The sequence below is a fragment of the Carlito syrichta genome, unplaced genomic scaffold (assembly GCF_000164805.1).
Source record: "Carlito syrichta isolate Samal-C Ts95f unplaced genomic scaffold, Tarsius_syrichta-2.0.1 Scaffold104742, whole genome shotgun sequence".
Taxonomy (NCBI): Eukaryota; Metazoa; Chordata; class Mammalia; order Primates; family Tarsiidae; genus Carlito; species Carlito syrichta.
The window spans coordinates 53,076-74,565 of NW_007048838.1; the positions used below are offsets into that span (position 1 = coordinate 53,076).

General features: G+C 37.2%; 1 protein-coding gene across 1 annotated transcript in view; it reads right to left on the reverse strand.

The window, feature by feature from the left end:
* The window catches only part of FBXL4 (F-box and leucine rich repeat protein 4), an 81,702-nt gene that overhangs the window by 17,751 nt on the left and 42,461 nt on the right, over positions 1–21,490 (reverse strand). Inside the window, exon 6 of the mRNA XM_008065803.2 lies at positions 10,923–11,136. Coding sequence (XP_008063994.1) covers positions 10,923–11,136 — 214 coding nt within the window. The remainder of the gene's footprint in view (positions 1–10,922; positions 11,137–21,490) is intronic.

Genomic DNA, 21,490 nt, shown 5'->3' on the forward strand with positions numbered 1-21,490 from the left:
CTGTCTTCCTGTTTGTTTAGTAATTTCATTCCTCACAGTGTCCTTAGTGAATCCTCCCAATATTCAGATGCTACAATGACTACTTCTAAAAAAGAATGATGTTAACTTCAAAAATAGCTTTAGTTAGTGAAATGATGGATAACAGATGTGAAAGTTTGGCGTAAGCAGACATGAAGTGCCATGCAGTTATAAAGAATTATTATTAATGCTTCTACTTGTTACAAAGGAATGTATTAATAGGTAAAAGAAGGCATGAATTCAAATTTTCATTGACAGCATTTTAAGAAATGCTATCCATACACTTCATAATTTCCCATCCTCTAGACTTCTAAAGTGCTAAGCAAAAATACTCAATAAAAATGATAACTGGATGTTTATTATGCTCACATATAACTTTCTGACAGTCCAGATTTATAGCTTAGTGGAGTAATATTTATGCATACTCTGCATATTTTATAATACATTGAGACCTTGTGTAATCGATGTGTATAGTACTGTTTGCTATTTTACATTAATGTAGGTTTATAGTTTTATAACTAGTTTCACATTTTTTGCTCAGTGTTAAAAATTAATTGTTGCTTATCTTTAATTAAATAATGTAAGCCTTAATTATAATAATTTTATATAATGTAAGCCTTAATTATAATAATAATGTAAATAATGTAAGCCTTAATTATAATAATTTTAATATAGGAAGGTAGGATTCCAAATTGGTATTCTCCATTCTAAGACATGATCCCTAGAAAGCATATCAATAAAGGGACATATAACAAGTTTACATATTATAGACTAGATAAAATATAGACTAGTTGTATCACACGATTACAAGCAAATGTATTTCACTTGATTATGATACATATCAAACACATCAGACCAGTACCTCCAAATAAGATGAAATTTTTTAAAAGTATATTCACTAAATGAAAATTCATAAATGTGCATAACAAATTCTTCCAAAGAAATCCTAAGGACTTCACAACAGAATTATTGGGATTTTCAAGTACACACATAAGGGTAATCGCTCTGTCTCGATTTTTTTTTTTCTTTTTTTTTTGCTCTAGTGTTCCAATCTCAATAAATTTGGGGAAGGAGAATATAGAATAAAAGCTGAAGTATTTTGAGAACGATTTTAAGTACTTAAAACTAACCATATGCAGAAGTAAACAATCATCATTCCAAAACATTTAAATTCAATTACTTCATAGAGACTTGCTATGAGCCACCCACTACAAATTATTCTTTCATACAGTTTAAATACACAATATGATATATAGATTTTATACTGATACAAAAACACAACTTGGAAATGTCTTTTATAAGTTAATCTTTGAGATCAACATTGTGGTAGAGGAGGTAAAATTCTGACTGGTCTCTAAAAAGAAAAGGTTACTGATCATAAACAGTATAAATTAATAAAGTTCCATACACATTCCTTTGAGGGAAAAAAAGTAATGTCATCTAAACCTAAATGTAGATTTTTATAGCTACCCTAGACCAAACACTCAGAATTTTAGCTCTAAAGTATAAGTTTCAGAATAAGGTTGAGATAATTTGTCAAACTCTACAAATGCATGTGTGTAATGAAACAAAATCTAAGTCTAAATGTTCAAACACTTTCACCTTGCCCTGCAGTCTCATTTCAGAACCTATGTTTACATTCTAATGGATCTCTCTTTTAATAATATAGTTCAATACATCTTTTTTTTTTTTTTTTTGAGTCGAAGTCTCACTCTGTCACCTAGGCTGGAGGACAGTGGCACACTCACGGCCACCACAGTCTAGCAACCTGCTGGCCACAGGAGATCCTTCCACCTCAGTCTTCTAAGTAGCTGGAACTACAGGCATGTAATAACAAACCCAGCTAATTTTTATTGATTTATTGTAGAGATGAGGACTAGCTAAGTTACCCAAGCTGATCTCAAACCCCTGGGCTCAGGCAATCCTCTCACCTGGGCCTCCCAAAGTGCTGGGATTATAGGAGCCATCGCGCCTGGCCTGTTGAATACATTTTTCCTTACAGATGTCTAAACTGAAATTTCCATAACAACCTATACTGGATGATAGCAGAGATTTGCAATAAAAAAAATCATGACAGTTTATACACCAGCTAGACTTGTCACCTTACTGAATACATAAAGAAGGAATGTTTTGGCCAGGTGTGGTGACATTCCTGCAATCCCAGCACTTTGGAAGGCCAAGGCGGGAAAATTGCTTGAGCCCAGAAGTCTGAGACTAGTCTAGGCAGCAGTGAGACCTCATAGTAACAATAAATAAATTAGCTGGGTATGATAGTGCATGCCTGTATTTCCAGTTACTTGGAATGCTGAGGTGAGAGGATGCTAGAGCCCAGGAGTTTGAGGTGGCAGTGAACTATAAATGTGCCACCATGTTCAACCTGGGTGACAGGGTGAGATACTGACACCAAAAAAAGAAAAAGAATGTTTTGGACTGGCATGGCCGCATGTAAAAGGAGTCTGAGGCATATGTTGCTTGACACTGACCATCGAAATGATGCCCTACTAAGAGAGTACTCTGGTCCAAAGACTTTATGCATTTTCTTCCAAAAGCATTTCTTTCTTTCCTGTTGAGATGAAGGTGTTGAGGCTGTTAAGCATTTAAATCACAGAACTAATTCTCAATGCTCTCATCCTAAGCTCAGGAAATACATCTTGTACTGAAATCTTAGGACATGCCAACAGTAAGAGAACAGGCTAATTGACCATCTCTAATGAACAATGTTCTTTACAGGTAGATCCCTTCTACTTGGTTTACTGGTCACTGTCATGATTGTGATTGATAATGAGTCCACCCCCAAGAGATAATCTCCCCGCTCACTGAACTGACAAGTCAGATTTCTTGACTCTAACTGAAGTGCAATCCATTCACTTAAGTCACACATGCCCAGCCCACCAAAAGTCTACATTCCCACTGGAATTTCCACAAAGTCAATTAGATAGATTGAGATAGAGAAGTATAGATATATTTTAGCCCGGAGACCTATACCAAGGACCTTAAAAAATCTGTTAGTGTTATGATATGATAATCAATACATTAAACTTGTGTTATTAAAAATCTTAATTCTTGATCCTAAGAACAAAATAATTACTAATTTCTTTGTTTTATATGTTATCTAGTTAAGTTAATCAGTTTGAAATGACAGCCTGCATTAGTCAACTTAGGTGACCAAAGTAGGTTCTCTCTACTTCAATTTCTTCTCTTGGTTTTTATTTATCAGCACTGATCATTCCCTTCATTTCCTATAAAGTTTGGTCTTACAGTCCAAATTTGTTAATTGTCCAATGGCTCTATTTAAAAAAAAAGGCCATCCCTGCTCTTTTTATCAATATACAATGTGTTCTTTAAATCAAGTAAGAATGCAGTAAGGAGACTACCATATATGCATATCAGAAAGAAATTCATAGCACTAAATCAAACCATACTATTTTCAAATGACAGTTAATATATCTTCTGTGGGACAGTCCAGGCACTTTCATCAACAGACAAGGCAGTATGCATTTTTACTTATGTATATACCCTGCCAAATAAACTAGCACAGAAAAAAGACAATAGGAGAGTGTTGATATCCCACAGAAGCAAAGATCAACTTCTTTTGTTGTCTAGTTCATGCAGATAAAAGCGGAGGGGTTCTTGAAACTGTTGACACAGCCTACTAGGCCAAGTAAACAGTGGCTAAACTGTACTTATGGATTACTGTCATATACTAGTCCCCCACAATACCTATAATCAGTTTTTTTACTCCTTCAGATTCTTTCAATTTATGCTCTATCATTCTTGAAGTGAGGCAATCAAAACTGGATGCAGGTGTTCCATTTATAACTCCAACTTTTAAAAAACACTCCTGGTTTCCTAGTCTGCTGCTAAGCAACAGAATGACATTCTTACTGAGCTACCTATCATACCCCTCTCTCAACCCCTCACTTGATGTTTTTCCCCCAAACAAAGAAAAAGTAAACAGGCTCAAACTTCTAACACTAATCAAGACTGTTTCAGTAAAAGCACAGGACTTATCTTAAAGGCAACTCCATGCATTATGTTAAAAAGTGATTCTTAAGCCATTCTCTACAAGGTATATTATTTTTCTAGGGCTGCAGAGCAGTGTGCCATAGACTAGGTAGTTTAACCAGCAGAAATTTTATTTTCTCACAATTCTTGATGCTAGAAATCTGAGATCAAGGCGTCAGTGGAGATGGCTTCTTCTAAGACCTCTCTTACTGGCTTGTAAATGACTGTCTTCTTCTACCACATTCAAGTGGTCTTCCCAATGTGTGTCAATGTCCTAATCTCCTCTTCTTATAAGGACACCAGTTATATTGAATTAGGGCCCACCCAATAACATCATTTAACTTTAATTACCTCTTTAAAAAGACCTGTCTCCAAACAGTCACATTCTGAAGTATGAGATTAGGACTTCAACATATGGATTTGGGGAATTCAGTCCATAGCACAAGTATTTAAAAGTAGGTTACTGATATATGTCCCTTAAATTATGTCTTCTGTTTATAATGTCCCTAGAGGCAAAGGATCATTATATTTTTAAGTGGTTCAGAAAAACAATTATGCATATGGTAGAGGAATCTGAGGGAAAGTATATGGAAAATCTTTTTTGGCAACTTCTCTGTAAGTCTAAAATTATTTCAAAAGAAAAGTTGTTTTTAAGTATTTAAAAGTCTATTTAATTAGTTTTTTTTTATTTTTACAATTTGACTCTCATGAAAATACACTATGTATAGCTAAATAAATTCTTGCAATCAATGTTTATCATGAGAAAGAATCTTATGAACAGAGAAGAAAAGAGCCAAAGGGACTGTACCAAAGTCCTTCCAATCACTGTAATACCTAGCTTTAATGACCTTCTTGCCACAGGAGGTAGAAGAAACTAAACACAACTAGAGTGTCTTTCTTGTCTAAGGTCCCATCTTTTGCATCAAATGTTGTTTATTCAATCTAAAAGATCCATCAAATTCAGGACCAAAAACCACAACAACAAAACTTACCTTATCTACCAATCCATTTCACTGGTAATTCTGAAATCACACAGTAAACAGGGCCTACGTCTCAGCTTGAGGGTCATTCCTTCTAAAAAGGCTTCCCAGCTCAGAGCATTCTCCAACTAAGCCCAAATCTGTGATATTGCTAGCGTGCATGGAGAGCTATTGTGTTCCATTCCCATCTGTCATTAATGCACTTGTCTCTTGTTGTTTACTAGGCATATATTTAATGCTCTGTACCTATGGAAACTCAAAAAATATATACCACTGACTGCAAATAGCTTACTCAGTGATTTTTGGGTCTTTTGCTAATGTTATAAGAAGACATTTGTCATTTCTCTGATGAAACAATGTTCTATTATAATCCTAAACACATCTAAAACAAGAAAAAGATTCCATGCAATAAATTAAGAAAACAAATTGAACTATATCTTACTACTTCAAAAAGCTAAAAACTCTGAACAATCTTTGGTGGAGGGAGGGCTGTATCAGCATCCCAGGATCTACCTACCAGCATATGAGGCGATTCTGACCCTGCCACAGTTTCATTTTCCTGAGGGCTCATTCTTATTGAGGAATCAGGCCTGTCACACACCTGGCTATGGTTAAGTACTTGAGAACACCTCAATGACCATCTACAACACATCATTTTACATACCAAAATTATTTTAAGCGTTATCTGCCAAATGCTACATCAATTAAAGCAAAAAATTGAGAGTAGGCCTATATAAACCATTTGTTTAAAGTAGTTCATTATGTATTGATTCTATAAACTTTCACGTAAAAGTTTCCAAGTGCAATTTGAAGAGCTAATTGCAATGTATAAGTCCAGAGCAACTAAGACTTCAAACTGAGCTTGTTCTTAGTAAAAATAAAGGAGAAAAATTTTATTTTCTATAGAAAATATTTGAAACCAGAAGATATTTATAAATTATAACTTAACAGTTTGTGTTTTACATTGGATTACAATGTATGCTAGTCACAACGTTATATTTCCTTCCATTTGTAAATGAAAAACAAAGGTAGTAAAAAAAAAAATCCCTATTTTAGATAGAAGCAGCCAAGTAGTTATTTAGTAGTTACTTAGATGGATAGAATAACTACTATTTAGTTATTTAGATGGACAGAAAAACTACTATTCCATCCTCTTACATATCTCATGATTTTAACTACAATACTGTGGCCACAAGACCTGGATTCAGATCCTGACTCTAATTGCTGCTTGTGTCACTGGGCAATTTATTAATGTTTTGGGACCTTAACATCATCATGAGTAAGATGAGAACAGCAACTACCCACTTTGGACAGGTGTAAACAAATAATAATGCCAAATGTCTAGGGCACTGAATAGAATCTATTCAGAAAGTTTTCCCAAACTTTGGGTCTAAAATTGAGTTCCCCAAAATCCCCAAAAGTTCATTCACTATACATATAGACTGTGTTTATTAATATAAATTACATAAAGGCACATAAAATACAACTCTATCATAAAACTGACCTCTCTGAGGACAATATGCTCTAATACAGTTAATATTTTGAAATACCAATTTTTACTAATTTTAGAATTGTGCAGAGTTTAGAAAAACAGGAGTAAAAGTGGCACTGGATCATCTGTAGCCCTTTGAAAACAAAATAACCACTCCCAGAAAACTCAAATTTATATCTTCTTTTCTTTGTATATATTTCCTTAGAGCAAGCAGAGGCATTTGAAATCAATTACTGCTCCTCCTTTTCAAAATTAGACTCTATAACATCTGAATGTCCTGCCAGTGATTATGTGGAAGGTTTAGAGGCAAGCCAGTCTCCTAAATCTTGTCCTCTTGTTCTCTACTCTCACCCACCATCATTCAGTACAATAATGTGTATGAAAGGGAAAAGGAGGTGACTCAATGCTTGCTTAAGTGACAACAGAGGTGTTTACAGATTGATATGAATATCAGTGTTGCAACTTCTGCTTGCTTTAACAGAAACAACCTAATTGTTTTGTCATTGAGTTACTTATGAGTTACTAAGTGCCCATGTGGAACTTTGACGCACATTCCAAGATGAGGAGATAAAAAATAAAAGTGATTAAAGGCAGAAATCCCTGAATACAGAGTTGGGAAGCATTAAAAGTAAGCAGCAACGAAAACAAAAATAAATAAGTGGAACGTAATTAAACTAAAAGTTTCTGCACAGCAAAAGAAATAATCAATAGAGTAAACAGACAACCTATAGAATAGGAGAAGATATTTGCAAACTATACATCTGACAAAAGACTAAAATCCAGACTCTACAAAGAACTCAAATCAGCAAAACAAAGCAAATAATTCCATTAAAAAGTGGGTAAATGACATGAATAGATATCTCTCAGAAGGTACGCAAATGGCCAACAAACATATGAAAAAATGTTCATCATCAGGAAAATGCAAATCAGGAAAATGCAAATTAAAACCACAATGAAATACCATCTTACATCAGTCAGAATGGGCATTATTAAAAAGATCAAAAAACAAAAGATGTTGACATGAATGTGGTGAAAAGGGAACAATTATACACTGACGGTGGGAGTGTAAATTAGTACAACCTCTATGGAAATCAGTATGGAGATTTCTCAAGGTAGATCTACCATTTGATCCAGCAATCTTACTACCTGGTATTTACCTAAAGAAACGGAGGTCATTACAGATACCTGCACTCACATGTTCTTCGCAGGACAATTCATAATTGCAAAGATGTGGAATGAACCTAAATGCCCATCAACTGATCAGTGGATAATAAAAATGTGGTCTATATGCCATGAAATGCTATTCAGCCATTGAAAAGAATGAAGTAATATCTTTTGCAGCAATTTGGATGGAATTGGAGACCATCATCCTAAATGAAGTAATGCAGGAATGAAAAACCAAATACCACATGTTCTCACTCATAAGTGAGAGCTAAACTACAGAACTGCAAAGGTATATAGAATGGTATAATGGACACTGAAAAATCAGAAGAGGAAGGGTGGGATGAGAGGATAGGGATGAAAAATCACCTATTAGGTACAACGTGCACAGGTGGGAGTGAAGAATAAAGTACACTTACAGCCCACACTTCTTTGCCACTATACATGTAACCAAAAACCATTTGTACCTCTCCTAAAGTCTGTGGAGGGGAAAGTAAACAATACCTAGGTAACTTTTTCTTAATTTTGAATTTTGAATTAGCATTTTTCTCAATGCTATTTATATCATTAAATAATGTCATTTTAAAAAATTTTATCATGAGTCAACCACAAGTCAGTGAAAATTCAATTTTAAGATTTTTTACATATTCAATGTCAGAAAAATTTGTAATATATAAGTGGTTTTTATGGTATTTTAGCAGATAGTTCAATACAAAAAAATTAATAGGCAATAACACAGGGTACAACCTAAATTGTATTTAATGCATTCACAGTGCTTTTACACCTATATTTAGGTAACTGAGGGAAGATTCCACTCCTGAGATATGAATCTTCTCAATCCTCATAAATCACACTTTAAAAAATATAGTGTTATCTATCAGTCTCTTGAGACAAATTTAAGGAACCTGTGGACTCTTCAATTATTCTCTGACACTTAGATCATGTTCATATATATAACATTTCAGAAACATCTCATGGGATATATTTTCACAAATCACCACAGATATAAGATGCCTAGCAAGTTAATATAATTTTTTGGTTTTACTCTATTTTTCTTCTCAAAGGCTAATTTAATAATCACGTATGCTACATTTTCTATTAAACAATCAGAAATTTTTAAAATAAGACAATATTTTACAAAGAGGATCTCAATTTATAGTATAAAGGCCCATAAACTAGTAAATGTACAAATAAGAAAACGGGCCTGGCATAATTCAGAACAGGCAGTCCTACTTGAGAAAGATAGCTAACAATTTTACACAAGTGGTGAGCCATTTCACCACCAACCAAAGAAAACACAGGCTAATACCATCTTCCCACTGACATTCAGGGACAATCATCTTCTCATTTTACAAATTAAAAAATCGGGAATCTGAGACTACAGATTAACCTAGTTAGAGCTATTAATATATCAAAGTTTTCTTTCCACCACACCAGGTCACCTGTGAAATTCTAGCTAAACATATTCCCCAAAATTGAGAATAATGCTGTCTTAGTTTGTCTAATATTGCCATAACAGAATACCTGAAGATGGGTAATTTATAAGGAAAAGAGATTTATTCAGTTCAGAGTCTGCAAACTGGGAGGTTCTAAGAGCCCAACGCAGGCAACTGCTCAGCTTCTGGGGGCAGGAGACATGCTTCCTGCTGCATCACAACATGGCAGAAGGTCAACAGGGAAGAGGTGGTGCAAAGAGACCAACACACAACACAGAGGGCATCCTTGCCTCGTAACAACCTGCTCTCTTGGGAACAAATCCACACCTATGTGAACTAATCCAGTCTCCCAAGTCTTTGTTATATCATTCTGGGAAAGTAATTTGGTATCTTTATCTATCACTTAACAACCCTTTAGTGAATGGCCAATCTTTACCTAGTATTCTTCTAGCTGCAGGAAATACAGCAGTGAAAAAGACAAGGCTCTTACCATTAAATCCTAATGTGAGGAGACAGACAACAAACAAGAAAACAAGTATCACTTCAGAGAGTGATAATGATGCCAAAAAGGAAATCAAACCGGGTAATATGAAAGAAACAAACTAAAAGGGAGCTATCTATCTATCGTTTATCAGTGTCCAAGAAGCCATCTCTAAAAAAATATTTAAGTTGAACATTAACTGGAAAGAGGGCAGCCTGTAATGAGTTGGACAAACATTCCAGACAGACAGAAGAGCAAAAGCCCTGAGCTAGAACCAGGTCAGAATGCTCAAGGAATAGAAGGAAGGCCAACATGCCTAGAGTACAGGGAACAAGTGTATGACAAAAAATGAGCGTTTATTACAGGGGCCCAGGCACATACTCTTTAACCTAGCAATAACACTTCTAGGCCTCCATCAAACAGCAATGATACTGTGTATATATAAAACTGTCCACAGAAGAATGCTACTGCTAGGAAGTTTGTAAGATGACTGGAAAAACTAAATGCTGGTCATTAGAAGAATGTTCAACAGATTATAGCATAACATATACTACATAATTAATGAAAAGTCAGTAGTATATGCACTGACCTGAAAAGACATCCTAGAGATATATTTTTTTTTGAGTTGGAGTCTCACTCGGTCGCCCAGACTAGAGTACAGTGGCCGCTCCCGGCCACCGCAGCCTCGCCTGCTGGGCTCCGGCAATCCTTCCGCCTCAGCCTTCCGAGCAGCCGGAATTACAGGCATGTGCTACCATGCCCGGCTGATTTTTTGATTTATTGTAGAGGTGAGGTCTCGCCACCCAGGCGGGTCTTGAACCTGCAGGCTCAGGCAATCCACTCACCTCAGCTTCCCAAAGGCACGGGATTACAGGCTGAGCCACCGAGCCCGGCTCATCCTTGAGATATTATATGGAAAAGCAAGTAAACTGATATATATGACATGATTTCATTTTCTTAAATAAGACTCATAAACTATGGCATCATAAATTTTAATCCTTAAGTCTGGTCCTGGATAAATTCCACTTTGCTTCCTCTACCTTTCTCTAATTCACTCCTTGACAGCATTTCAGCATACCTTAGCCCATAAATTATTTCTTAACCTAGGAACACAAACAGCATCACAAAAATTTTAAGAGTACAGAAAATAATATTTCCTTATAATTTAAAACATAATAGACTCTAAATAACTTTGAAATGACTGAATCAGCTTTAATGATTTTAGAGTAGTCAGCATCATAAATTTTACTTAAAATTTTTTAAAATCACATTATTATGAGCAATTAAAGGCAATTAAATATTTGGTGGCTGTTATACTAGCAAAAATGTAAATGATGAATTATTCTTACCTCTACTTTTGTTCGATAGAGAACAAGTCGTCTAAGACTGCACAACTTGGCAATGTGGTTGAAAGCCTGAGGTGGTAGTTTATCACAGGAGGAGAGATTTAAATCCTGTAGATTGGGACACATCTCAGAAATAACCTCCAAGCAAGTTTCATTTAGGAAGTGGCTGCAAGATAATTCAAGGCGTACTAATTCAGATCCACAGACCTTCAGAAACCTGTAAAAAACAACATTCCATGTGAATTTTAAAAATCTAAAAGATATTTTTGTAAAAACTTTGGTATCAATGCTAAGCAGACACACTTATAAGAATGGATTTCTATTAGGGAAAATTTAAAGCTTGTTTTGCTTAAATTTTCACTCACTGCATGCTAAAATGAACAGTTTGGCTAAGTTAACCTGAAAAGATAAAATTATTCACATCATATAAAAGCATTTATTACAGGGGCCCAGTGGAAAATTAAGAAAGCAGAAAGTAGTATTTCTCCTACTTAGCTGTAATTCACATGAAGGTTGGTGAAGTCACACACCCACACACACACACACACACACACACACAAAACCATAACACAACTCTAAACTCTTACAAGATATTTCCTCCTCAAAGCATCCATTCAGCAAGGGATAATATATTTTGAACACTGCCTACAAAGTGACAGCTCTAATTAAATAACTTTGAAACAATTCAGAGTAGGATCCTCTCAGAAAATTTTTGTTGTGATTTGTTCCTTGTAGCTATTACTACTGAGTAGCTAGACTGCCTGATATTGCAATTATTACCAAATATCCAATTGTAGCTTCACATAAAATATGTAGAAATAATCTAAGGTGAAGGACACAAAATGCTTTATCAGAGTAGGAACCACAGTATCTTAGGAATAAATGTATCTTAATTACATTACAGTTAAGGGAAAAATAGTCCTATCCATGCTCATTCCCCAAAAACAATCTACGAGTAAACGTAAATTTAGGAGTACTTGAATCCATGATACTTTATCAACTAGGCAATCTGAATCTTTAAACAGTAGACCAATTATGCCTGTCCAGGTCTCTTGACATAATCTTGTCCATCAGTGTCACATCAGTAATAGACTGTTTTTTATAGACTGTTAGTCAATTTATGCCACATCTTTTTTCCTAAATGGTTTAATGAGCTTACACTTACACATACAAAATAAAACTGACTAAATCAGATCACTTGTGTAACTAAAAGAAATAACACTGGACTAGAAGTCAAAGGATTTTTTTTGTCCTGTTCCACTACTTCCTAATGGTGACCTCAGAAAAGGCACTTACCTAAACCTCAGACTTCCCCAGGTATAAAAGCAGATTTGAAGTATGTACCAGTAGTCACCACACGGCTCATGGTATTGAACATCAATTACTATGTGAATACTCTTTTTAAAGGTCAAAGCACATCACAAAAATTAAATATAAGTTAGATCTTGGCCAATTCACATTTAAACAACAAAAAAATTCAGGTGCCATAAATTTATTTTAAATGTTGCAAATAATTCAGCACCCGCACATCTCATTTACATCTGAACATGCATTTGTTCTTAATCCACTGCAGTCTGTGTTCTTTTCTCCTCAAATTCACCTTTCCTTTCTAAATGCTAAATTCAATGGCCTCTATTATCAGTACTCGCATTATTTGATTTGTGACATTTCATACAAATGCCCACTTCTTCCTCAAAACTCTGATTCTCCTCATCCCTTTCCTGGATCTCTTCTAACCCAACTCACTACTGACGGTTTTGCTAGTTGTAATAGCCAAATTGCAGTCTGCATCAGGAACATTCATTCATTCAACAAGTATGCACTGGGTTTCTACTGTGACCCAGACTGCAGGCACTGGGGAGACAACAGTGGACAAAACAAAGTCCTTGCTCTCACAAAGCGTACTTACATTCTGGTGAGAGAAGGAGACTGTAAACAAATACATGAGTAAAATAAATAGTAAATAAGAGAGTGAACAGTGTCCAAGAAGGAATAAAAGCAGGGAAGGGCAATAGAAAGTATCAAAGGTGAACAAGTCTCAGTGACGTGGTGAATAAAATCTTGCAGCAAGTGAGAGGGTGAGCATGCAAGTATCTGGAAGAAGAGCATTCCTGGTAAAGGCAGCGGCTCTGGGGCAGGATGACAAGTAGAGTGAAGAACAGTGTTGCAATTACGCAGGCTGCACAAAGTGATGGGGAGGTGAGGTGAAGATCAGAGAGGTGAGGGGGCAGTTCATACAGTGTTTGTCACTAGAAAGACTTGCTTTTGCTGGGAAGAGACAGTATTTCTCATCAGGTTTTGAGCAGAGGAGTGACACAACTTCATTGTGTTTTACCCGAATCACTCTAGTTTTGTGCAAAGATTGAAGAGGTGCAGGTTGAAGAGGTGCAGGGGCAAAAACAGAGAGACCATCAGGACACCACCACTGCAATATTCAGGGCAGAGAGGATGTGCTCTGGATTCAGGTGACAGCACCAAATGTGGTCAGAAATATTCAGACTCTGGATATATCTCAAAGATGTATACTAAATTACAACATCCCTCCTAGATACTGGATCTAACTCTGGTATCATCTATTTCCAAACCATTGTTTTCCTCTTAATCATATTTCCTTATTAATTTTGAGTTTTATAAGCTGCCTTATCCTTATCCTTGGCAAGTAAAGCAGACCCCTGGTGCACCCAGTACTTAGTACAATGTCAGGCATGTAAAAAACATTTGGTGACAGTTAGTTGACTGGATCTTACAATTATCAAAATTCACTTGGTAAATTTAATGTTCTTCTATTCTTCAACAAACTATGTTCTAGCAACTCAAGGTATTTTTCCCTTAAAAGGGTCAAACTATTTTAAAGATATGATGAAATTAACATTTCACCTTACTTTGAGTATACACAGTAGTTATGAGAGTTCTTCATTATTTATAAGTTAGTAATCTAGAAAAGGGTGTAGAGTTTCAGAGAATTAACATATATCCCATTTTGACTTGATAATTCTAAAATTATTTGAAGATTATGAAAGTTAAATGAGTGTATTTACTTTCTTATACTTAAAAGTTTTAGGCATTTTATCTCTTTAAGGTCTTCATTATTTGGCAAAGAACTTTGTTCTACCTTCTTTTTCATATTTGACTTAGAATGCCTTGACATCCTTTTTTCTCTTCGCTCTCATTATTGAACTTTTTCCCTCCAAAGAACTTAAGAGTGCTATTAAGCCAACCACCAGAAAGTTGTTGACAGTAGAAAACTTCCCAAGCTGATTTAAGGACTGATAGAATCTTACAGCACAATAAAGATAGTGAACATACTTGTACTACCTTTCTGACTTTCTCTCTCTCAAATTCCTATATTGCATATTTTTACTCTGAGCAGATTATCTGGTCCATATCCCCATATTCTCTCTACCTAAATTTACAAAATCTACATTACCTGCCTTTTCATAATGTCTTTACTCTAAGAGGACAGAAGCAGTAGTGGACTCAATTAGTTGAATATACCTCTTACCTCTTACTCTTTCCCTAATGCTCCTCATGTAAGTTTTATTTTAATGCATAGATATACATATAATACACATACATATATTTATATGTATGTATTTGTCTTGTTCAACTATTTATTCATCTCAACTTTGACACTGGTCACTTGAAAGGTGAACTCAGCTTCTTTATTTCCTGCAGCCTATTCATTCTATATTGTGAATGCTCATAAAGTATTTCTTGATACTAAAGGTTTTATAGAAGACCTAAGTTCAGATAAACAATCCCAACCTAGGTCTCCTGCTATGAGAAAAGGAGTCTCTGGAGAGAAAAATAAATTGCTTATCCTTATGAGGTGAATTAATTTGTCCAGAGTAATACAAGGACATAAGAAGTAATTTACTAAATGGTAACTTGCACCCTAAAATAATTAACATCACATGAATGAACGATTTAATCTGAGTTTACTCATCACAAAATAAAAGGCACTAATCCTCACAACGTGCCTGAAGTCAAAAGGTAAGAGGAGAATTAGATATAAATATCACGGCTTCTGAGTCCTAATCTTATGTTTTGTTAGCTGATCCTTACTGAGTTTTATAAAACAGCGTATTTAAGATAATTTTAATCTCAAATAACTTGGAACATTATTTAATATACCTGATTCAAAATAAAGCCATTAAAAACAAGTTTTACTGTTTACAGTATATGGGTAATATCCAGCAATGACAGAAAGAGAGGAAAAGGGAGTCTTAAAATTGTCTCTACACTTCAGGAGCTGACAATTTAAAAGAGGCAACTGTATAAAATATAGGCAGGCAAGTGAATAAATATATTAATGGGCAATAAGCTCTTTATACCACACCTGTAGCTTTGTGTCAAAATATCTAATAAAGTTATTGAATGTAGGAAGCACCCAAGCATATTTCCTGAAGGAATAAATATAATCTACTTAAAACAAGCAGAGTAGTTAGGGGTAGAAACCCACACATAACTGATGCAGTGATCAGGGTGATTTAGCAACTATGAGAAGAAAAATGGTGGTGGAAAAATGAACCTAAGGCTTTTGAACAGATGATGCAATTAAGCTTGAAAGCACAAACAGGAAAGGAGGCAAAGGAATATCCAAGACTTTAGGGATCTGCATTATAAAGGAAAAGTGGAATTACGATAGACGTGGTTTTAATGAGTAATGATATGCATGAGCTGTACTCAAAGTTGCAAATCATAAATCTGTAGCTAAAATAGGATTTCAATAATTAAAAGTTTTATGTTCTCTTTATTTCAATTTAACTTATTTCTTTGCTATTCTGATGAGCATATATTCCTAAAGAGTTATTTAAAATCCAATTAGAGAAACACCACAGAGGACTTCCGGGCAAGATAGTGATGGAACAGGTTGGACTGTGAGAGTCTCTGCAAAAGCAAGTGTCCACAAAGACTCTCTGCCTGAGCAAGTATGTGTGGTGGGTGAGTGAAAGTCCATCTGAGGGAAGACTCGGGTTCGTGCAGCTGGGGCTCTCCTCCGGAGGTGACTGAAACCCACCACCACCCTGAGATTGGAGACCTGGGCACACAGGATCATCTGCCATGCTTGGGGATCTCCTGAGAAGAGGCAGTGGAAAGCAGCCAATCCTTACCCCCTGGCACCAGGCCCATGCCATTACCTGCAGCAGCAGACGAGAAGGCAGGTCATGCAAATTTGGAATAAAGTTCCAACACGAATGACGGGATGCCCACAGGTACCATCTTCTCAGTCCTGGAACAGGCAGAGACTTGCACTGCCCTGCCCAGCTCTGCCCAGCCTCCATCTTGGGACCCAGAGCCTATTATCTCATTAGACCCAGAAAGACAGATGCTCCTCCCTAATGCTAGAACAGGCACAGACACATCAGATCTGAATGGGAGACTTGACAGCAGTAGCAGCAAGTAGGGCAAGTCCAGATCTGATCCATCCTCCTCCCACAGTAGTCCATGGGGTATCTGCCCACGCTGAGCAACCCTATCAGCCTGCATTGAAAGCAGAAGGGAGAGGTTGGAGATGAGAGCTGCTCCCTAAGGAGGAGGCCTGAAAGTAACCTGGACTCACAGAAACAGCCAGAGTGAGTTTTTCTTCTTGTTTTAGTTTTAGTATTAGTTCTTTCTTTTTCTTTCTGTTTTTGTTTACATTTTTTGTACACGCTTTGTTTCTGTATTTAATTTTTTTATTTTTTAGATTTTCTGTTAATGTGTGCATATTATTGAGGGAGAGTACACCAACGGGGGAGTTTTTGTTTGCATGTTTGTATAACTGTCTTTATATTTTTGTCTTTTTTGTTTTTTCTGACTTTGTTGATTCGTTAGTTGGCATGCCTGTCTGTGCTCCCTCTTCTTCTCTCTTCACCTCCCTTTTGTCTTCCTCTTTCCTTTTTCCATTCTTTTCCCTTTTCTTATCTCGTTTTTCTTTCAGGGGTCAAACAGATTCCCCAACTGCATGGACAGATTGCAAGGCAATGGGAAGTGGGTTCCAGGGGGTCCATATACCTGTCAGTGGATACTGGGATCTGAAGATAGCTTCTGAATCACAGCTCTCCCCTCAATTAAATCTAAAAACTGCAATAAGCACAGGTCCCCATCCCAGTCCAGCTTCAGAAGTGAACAAAACCAGAGGCTCCACATAAAGAAGAATAGGAGATTGAGCAAATAGAAATAAAAGTGGTTGGGCTCAGTGGCTCAGCCTGTAATCCCATGCCTTTGGGAGGCTGAGGTGAGTGGGTTGCCTGAGCCCATGGGTTCGCAACCCACCTGGGCAGGCAAGACCTCATCTCTACAATAAATCAAAAAATTAGCCGGGCGTGGTAGCGCGCACCTGTAATTCCAGCTACTCGGAAGGCTGAGGCAGAAGGATCACCAGAGCCCAGCAGGTCGAGGCTGCGGTGGCCGGGAGCGGCCACTGCACTCCAGTTTGGGTGACAGAGTGTGACTCCAACTCAAAAAAAAGAAATAAATAATAAAAAAAATGAAATAAAAGTGATCACTGAATCACAGAATTAAAGAAGAGGGGGAAAAAAAGTGGTGGGGGGGAGAATCTATACAATGAAGAAAAGCCAAAGGAAGAATATGAATCTCACCCAGACTCGTGGGAGGTCAACCACTGAGAATACAGACTTTGGAACTCAAACAATGAAGAGCCTCCAGCATGACTGGTCTCAAACCACAAACTAAGATATCAAGATATGAATAGAGAGAATAAATAGAAAGGAGAGAGAAGAGAAAAACATGAAGGAGTTAGTAATTGAGATAACAGTAATAAAGAATACAGTGAATGAAATAAACCATAAACTGATAAGCATGGAAAAAAGAATAAACCAAGCCGAAGAATCTCAGAGTTTGAATACCAAAATATGGAACTAATCCTGTTAAAAACACAGAAAAGAAACATAGAAAAGAAGCTTAAAAAGACAGAACAAAACCTCCAAGAAATGAGCAATTATTTCAAGAGGCTGAACCTAAGATTAATTGGAATCTCCGAGGCAGATAAAGAGACAGAGTCCACTCTGGAACAAGCATTCCATGAAATTATCCAAGAAAACTTCCCTCATCTCATCAGGGATGCAACATTCAAACACAAGAGATTCAGAGAACCCCTACAAGACAACTAATGAGAAGACCAATTCCTAGACACATAGTAATTTGCGTACACAAAGTAAGTATAAGAGAAAAAACGCTGAAAGCAGCAAGAGAAAAAGGTCAGACTACCTTCGGGGGAAGACCAATTAGAAAAGCAGCAGACTTATCTATATAAACACTTCAGGCTAGGAGAACTTGGAGCCTGATCTTCAAAGTTTTCAAAGATAAACAATTTCAACCAAGAATTACCTACCCAGCTAAGTTAAGTTTCATCAGTCATGCAGAATTAAAATTCTTCCCAGACATTCAATCCCTAAGAGTTTATGCTGCTTCCAGACCAGGTCTATGAGAAAAACTTAGTGAGTATTCAACACAGAAGAAAGGAAAAGAAGAACGACAATGCCCTACACAAGAATGCAGGAAAAAGATTAAAAACACACATGAATCAACCCCAAAATCAAAAGAAAGACAACAAACAAATAAAACAGACAGCAGCCACAACAACAAACTCTGTAAGAACCTCATGACAGGGATAAACTCTCACATATCAGTAATTAGCCTGAATGTAAATGGAATAAATGCACCACTGAAAAGACACAGAATGGCAAAATGGATAAAATATCATGAGACTACAATATATGTTTCCAAAGACTCATCTCACCAGAAAGGACACTCACAGACTCAAAGTAAGAGGATGGGAAACAAAATTTCAGGCAAATGGAACACAAAAGAAAGCAGGAGTCATGATCTTAATATCAGACAATAACCTTTAAACTATCAGAAATTTAAAAAGATATGGAAGGTCACTATATAATGATAAAAAGTTCAATTCGAGGAGTTACAGTAAGATGGTGATGGCATAGGTGGACTTGTGAGATTCTCCGAACGTGAGTTCCCAAAAAGACTCTTACTTTTCTTCCCCCATCCCCCTGCCCAATGCCAGTTGCACTGGTCAGAGGCCCGGGGAATTTCGGTCCCACGCAGAACCAGACATTGCAGCCCCCGGCTGCTGCTGCTCTACCATATGTGACTCCCGCCTGCACAGAGTCTAGGGTCTCGGTTCCCTCCCTGGCTACACTGTCTCTCACCCAGCACCCAGCACCAAGCCGCCGGTCACTCAGGGAGGCTCTGGGGACCCGCCCCTCAGGGACACCGGTCCCATTTCTGGCTGAAGTACTCTGATGGGGGCCCAGGGTGACTCTCGCCGCTCACCACCTGCCCTTTGGAGCTTTGGCACTCTGGAGCTCTGGGCCCACCCTGGCTGAGGCACTCACCGTGCAACCCCATGCTTGGGGACCCAGACAAGCAGAGAGAAAAGATCCACTGAAGTGAAACTGCCACCTCAGTCATTCTCCAGGCAGAGATCTGCATTGCCCCGCCCACCTATCAACAGCCCCCACCTCAGTTCCTAAGGTAATGTCGCTAAACAGGAGACAAAGCCCCATCCCTACGCTGAATCAGACAAAAGTAACTAAGCATCACAAACCTCCCAGGCAGCAGCCTAAAAAAAACAAACCCAAACTATGAGTAAATCTAGCTGCCTGCAATGAAAAACAAAGGGGAGAGGCTGGAGATCAGAGCTGAAGTGACTTTACACACGCAGGAAAGTTTCCAGAATTAGTCTGATCTCTTATTTTGACTTTTGATTTTATCATTTTAACTGTTTGTTTTGCTCACTTTGCTTTCTGACTTATACTGTTTCATGATTTTATTAGTCTGTCTCTGTGTAGCTACCAGTATTCTTTAGGAAATCTGGGTTTTTTTTCACTTCTCTCCTGCCTTATGTCTCTTACTCACCTGTTAGTTGGTATGTATGTCTGTTTTCCCTCTCACTCTTCTCTCTTTCTAACTTTCTATTGACACCCCCCTTCCTCCATTATTTTACTCTTTTGTAAACCCTTTTAATCCAGGGACCAAACCTACATAACGCTGCATGGACAGATTGTAAGGCAGTGGGAAATAGGTTCCAGTGTGATCATACACCTGTTGGTGGATGCTAGAATCAGCATATAGATTCTGAACCACAGCTTCCCCTTCAGTTAAACCTCAAAACTGCAAAAAGTACAGCCCGCAACCCACACTCCAACTTCAAAATTGAACAAAGCCAGAGGACCCTCATAAGGAAGAACAGGATATTGCACAAGTGAAACAAAAGCAAGCCCACCTTCCCTGACAAACAGAATTAAAGTAGGGGAGGGAAAGGGGGAGAGAGAGAAAAATCTACACAAATGAAGAAAAACCAAAAGAAGAATACAGGTCTCTCCCAGACCCCTGGGAGGGCAGACACTGAGAAAATGGACTGTGGAATGCAAACAAAGAAGAGCCCCCAGAATGACTGGTCTCAAACTACAAACCTAGATATCAAGACATTAATGGAGAGATTAAAAAGAATTGAGGACAGACAAGAAGAAACTAGGAAGAAGCTGATATCTGAGATAACAGTAATACAGAATACTGTCAATGAAATAAATAACAAACTGATAAGCATGGAAAGAACTACCCAAGGAGAAGAAAGAATCTCGGAGCTTGAGGACCAAAATATTGAACTAACCCAAACTCTTAAAAACACAGAAAATGAGCTCAAAAAGATAGAACAAACCTTCAAGAGATGAGCGATAACTTCAAGAGACCAAACTTAAGAGTAACTGGCCTTCCTGAGGCAGAAAGATAGACAGAAACCACACTGGAACAAGCTTTCCATGAGATCATTCAAGAAAGCTTCCCTAATCTAATCAGTGATGCAAAAATTCAAACACAAGAGATTCAGAGAACCTTTGCAAGATAACAAATGAGAAGACCAACTCCTAGACACATAATAATTCTCCTAAACAAAGTAGGCATAAAAGAAAAAATCCTAAAGGCAGCAAGAGAAAAAGGCCAGATCACCTACCATGGAAGACCAATTAGAATAGCAGCAGATTTATCTACAGAAAACCTGCAGGATAGGAGAGCTTGGAGCCCTATCTTCAAAGTCCTAAAAGATAAACAATTTCAACCAAGAATAACCTACCCAGCCAAGTTAAGCTTCATTAGCGAGGGAAAATTAAAATCATTCCCAGATATGCAATCTCTAAGAATTTACGCTGCCACCAAACCACCTCTACGTGAAATACTTAAGAAAGTACTAAACACAGAAGAAAAGGGAAAAGGAACAATGTTCTTCACAAGAATACAGGAAAAAGAATAAAATACACAAGAACCAACCCCAAAACCAAATGAAAGACAAAAAACCAAGTGGAAGAACAACAACTCTATAAGAACTCTATGACAGTGACAAACTCTCACACTTCAATAATTAGCCAGAATGTGAATGGACTAAATGCACCACTGAAAAGACATAGAATGGCAAAATGGATAAAATTTCACCAGGCAACAATATACTGCCTTCAAGAGACCCATCTCACTAGAAAGGACATACACAGACTCAAAGTAAGAGGATGGGAAACAAATTTTCAGGCAAATGGAACACAAAAGAAAGGAGGAGTCAC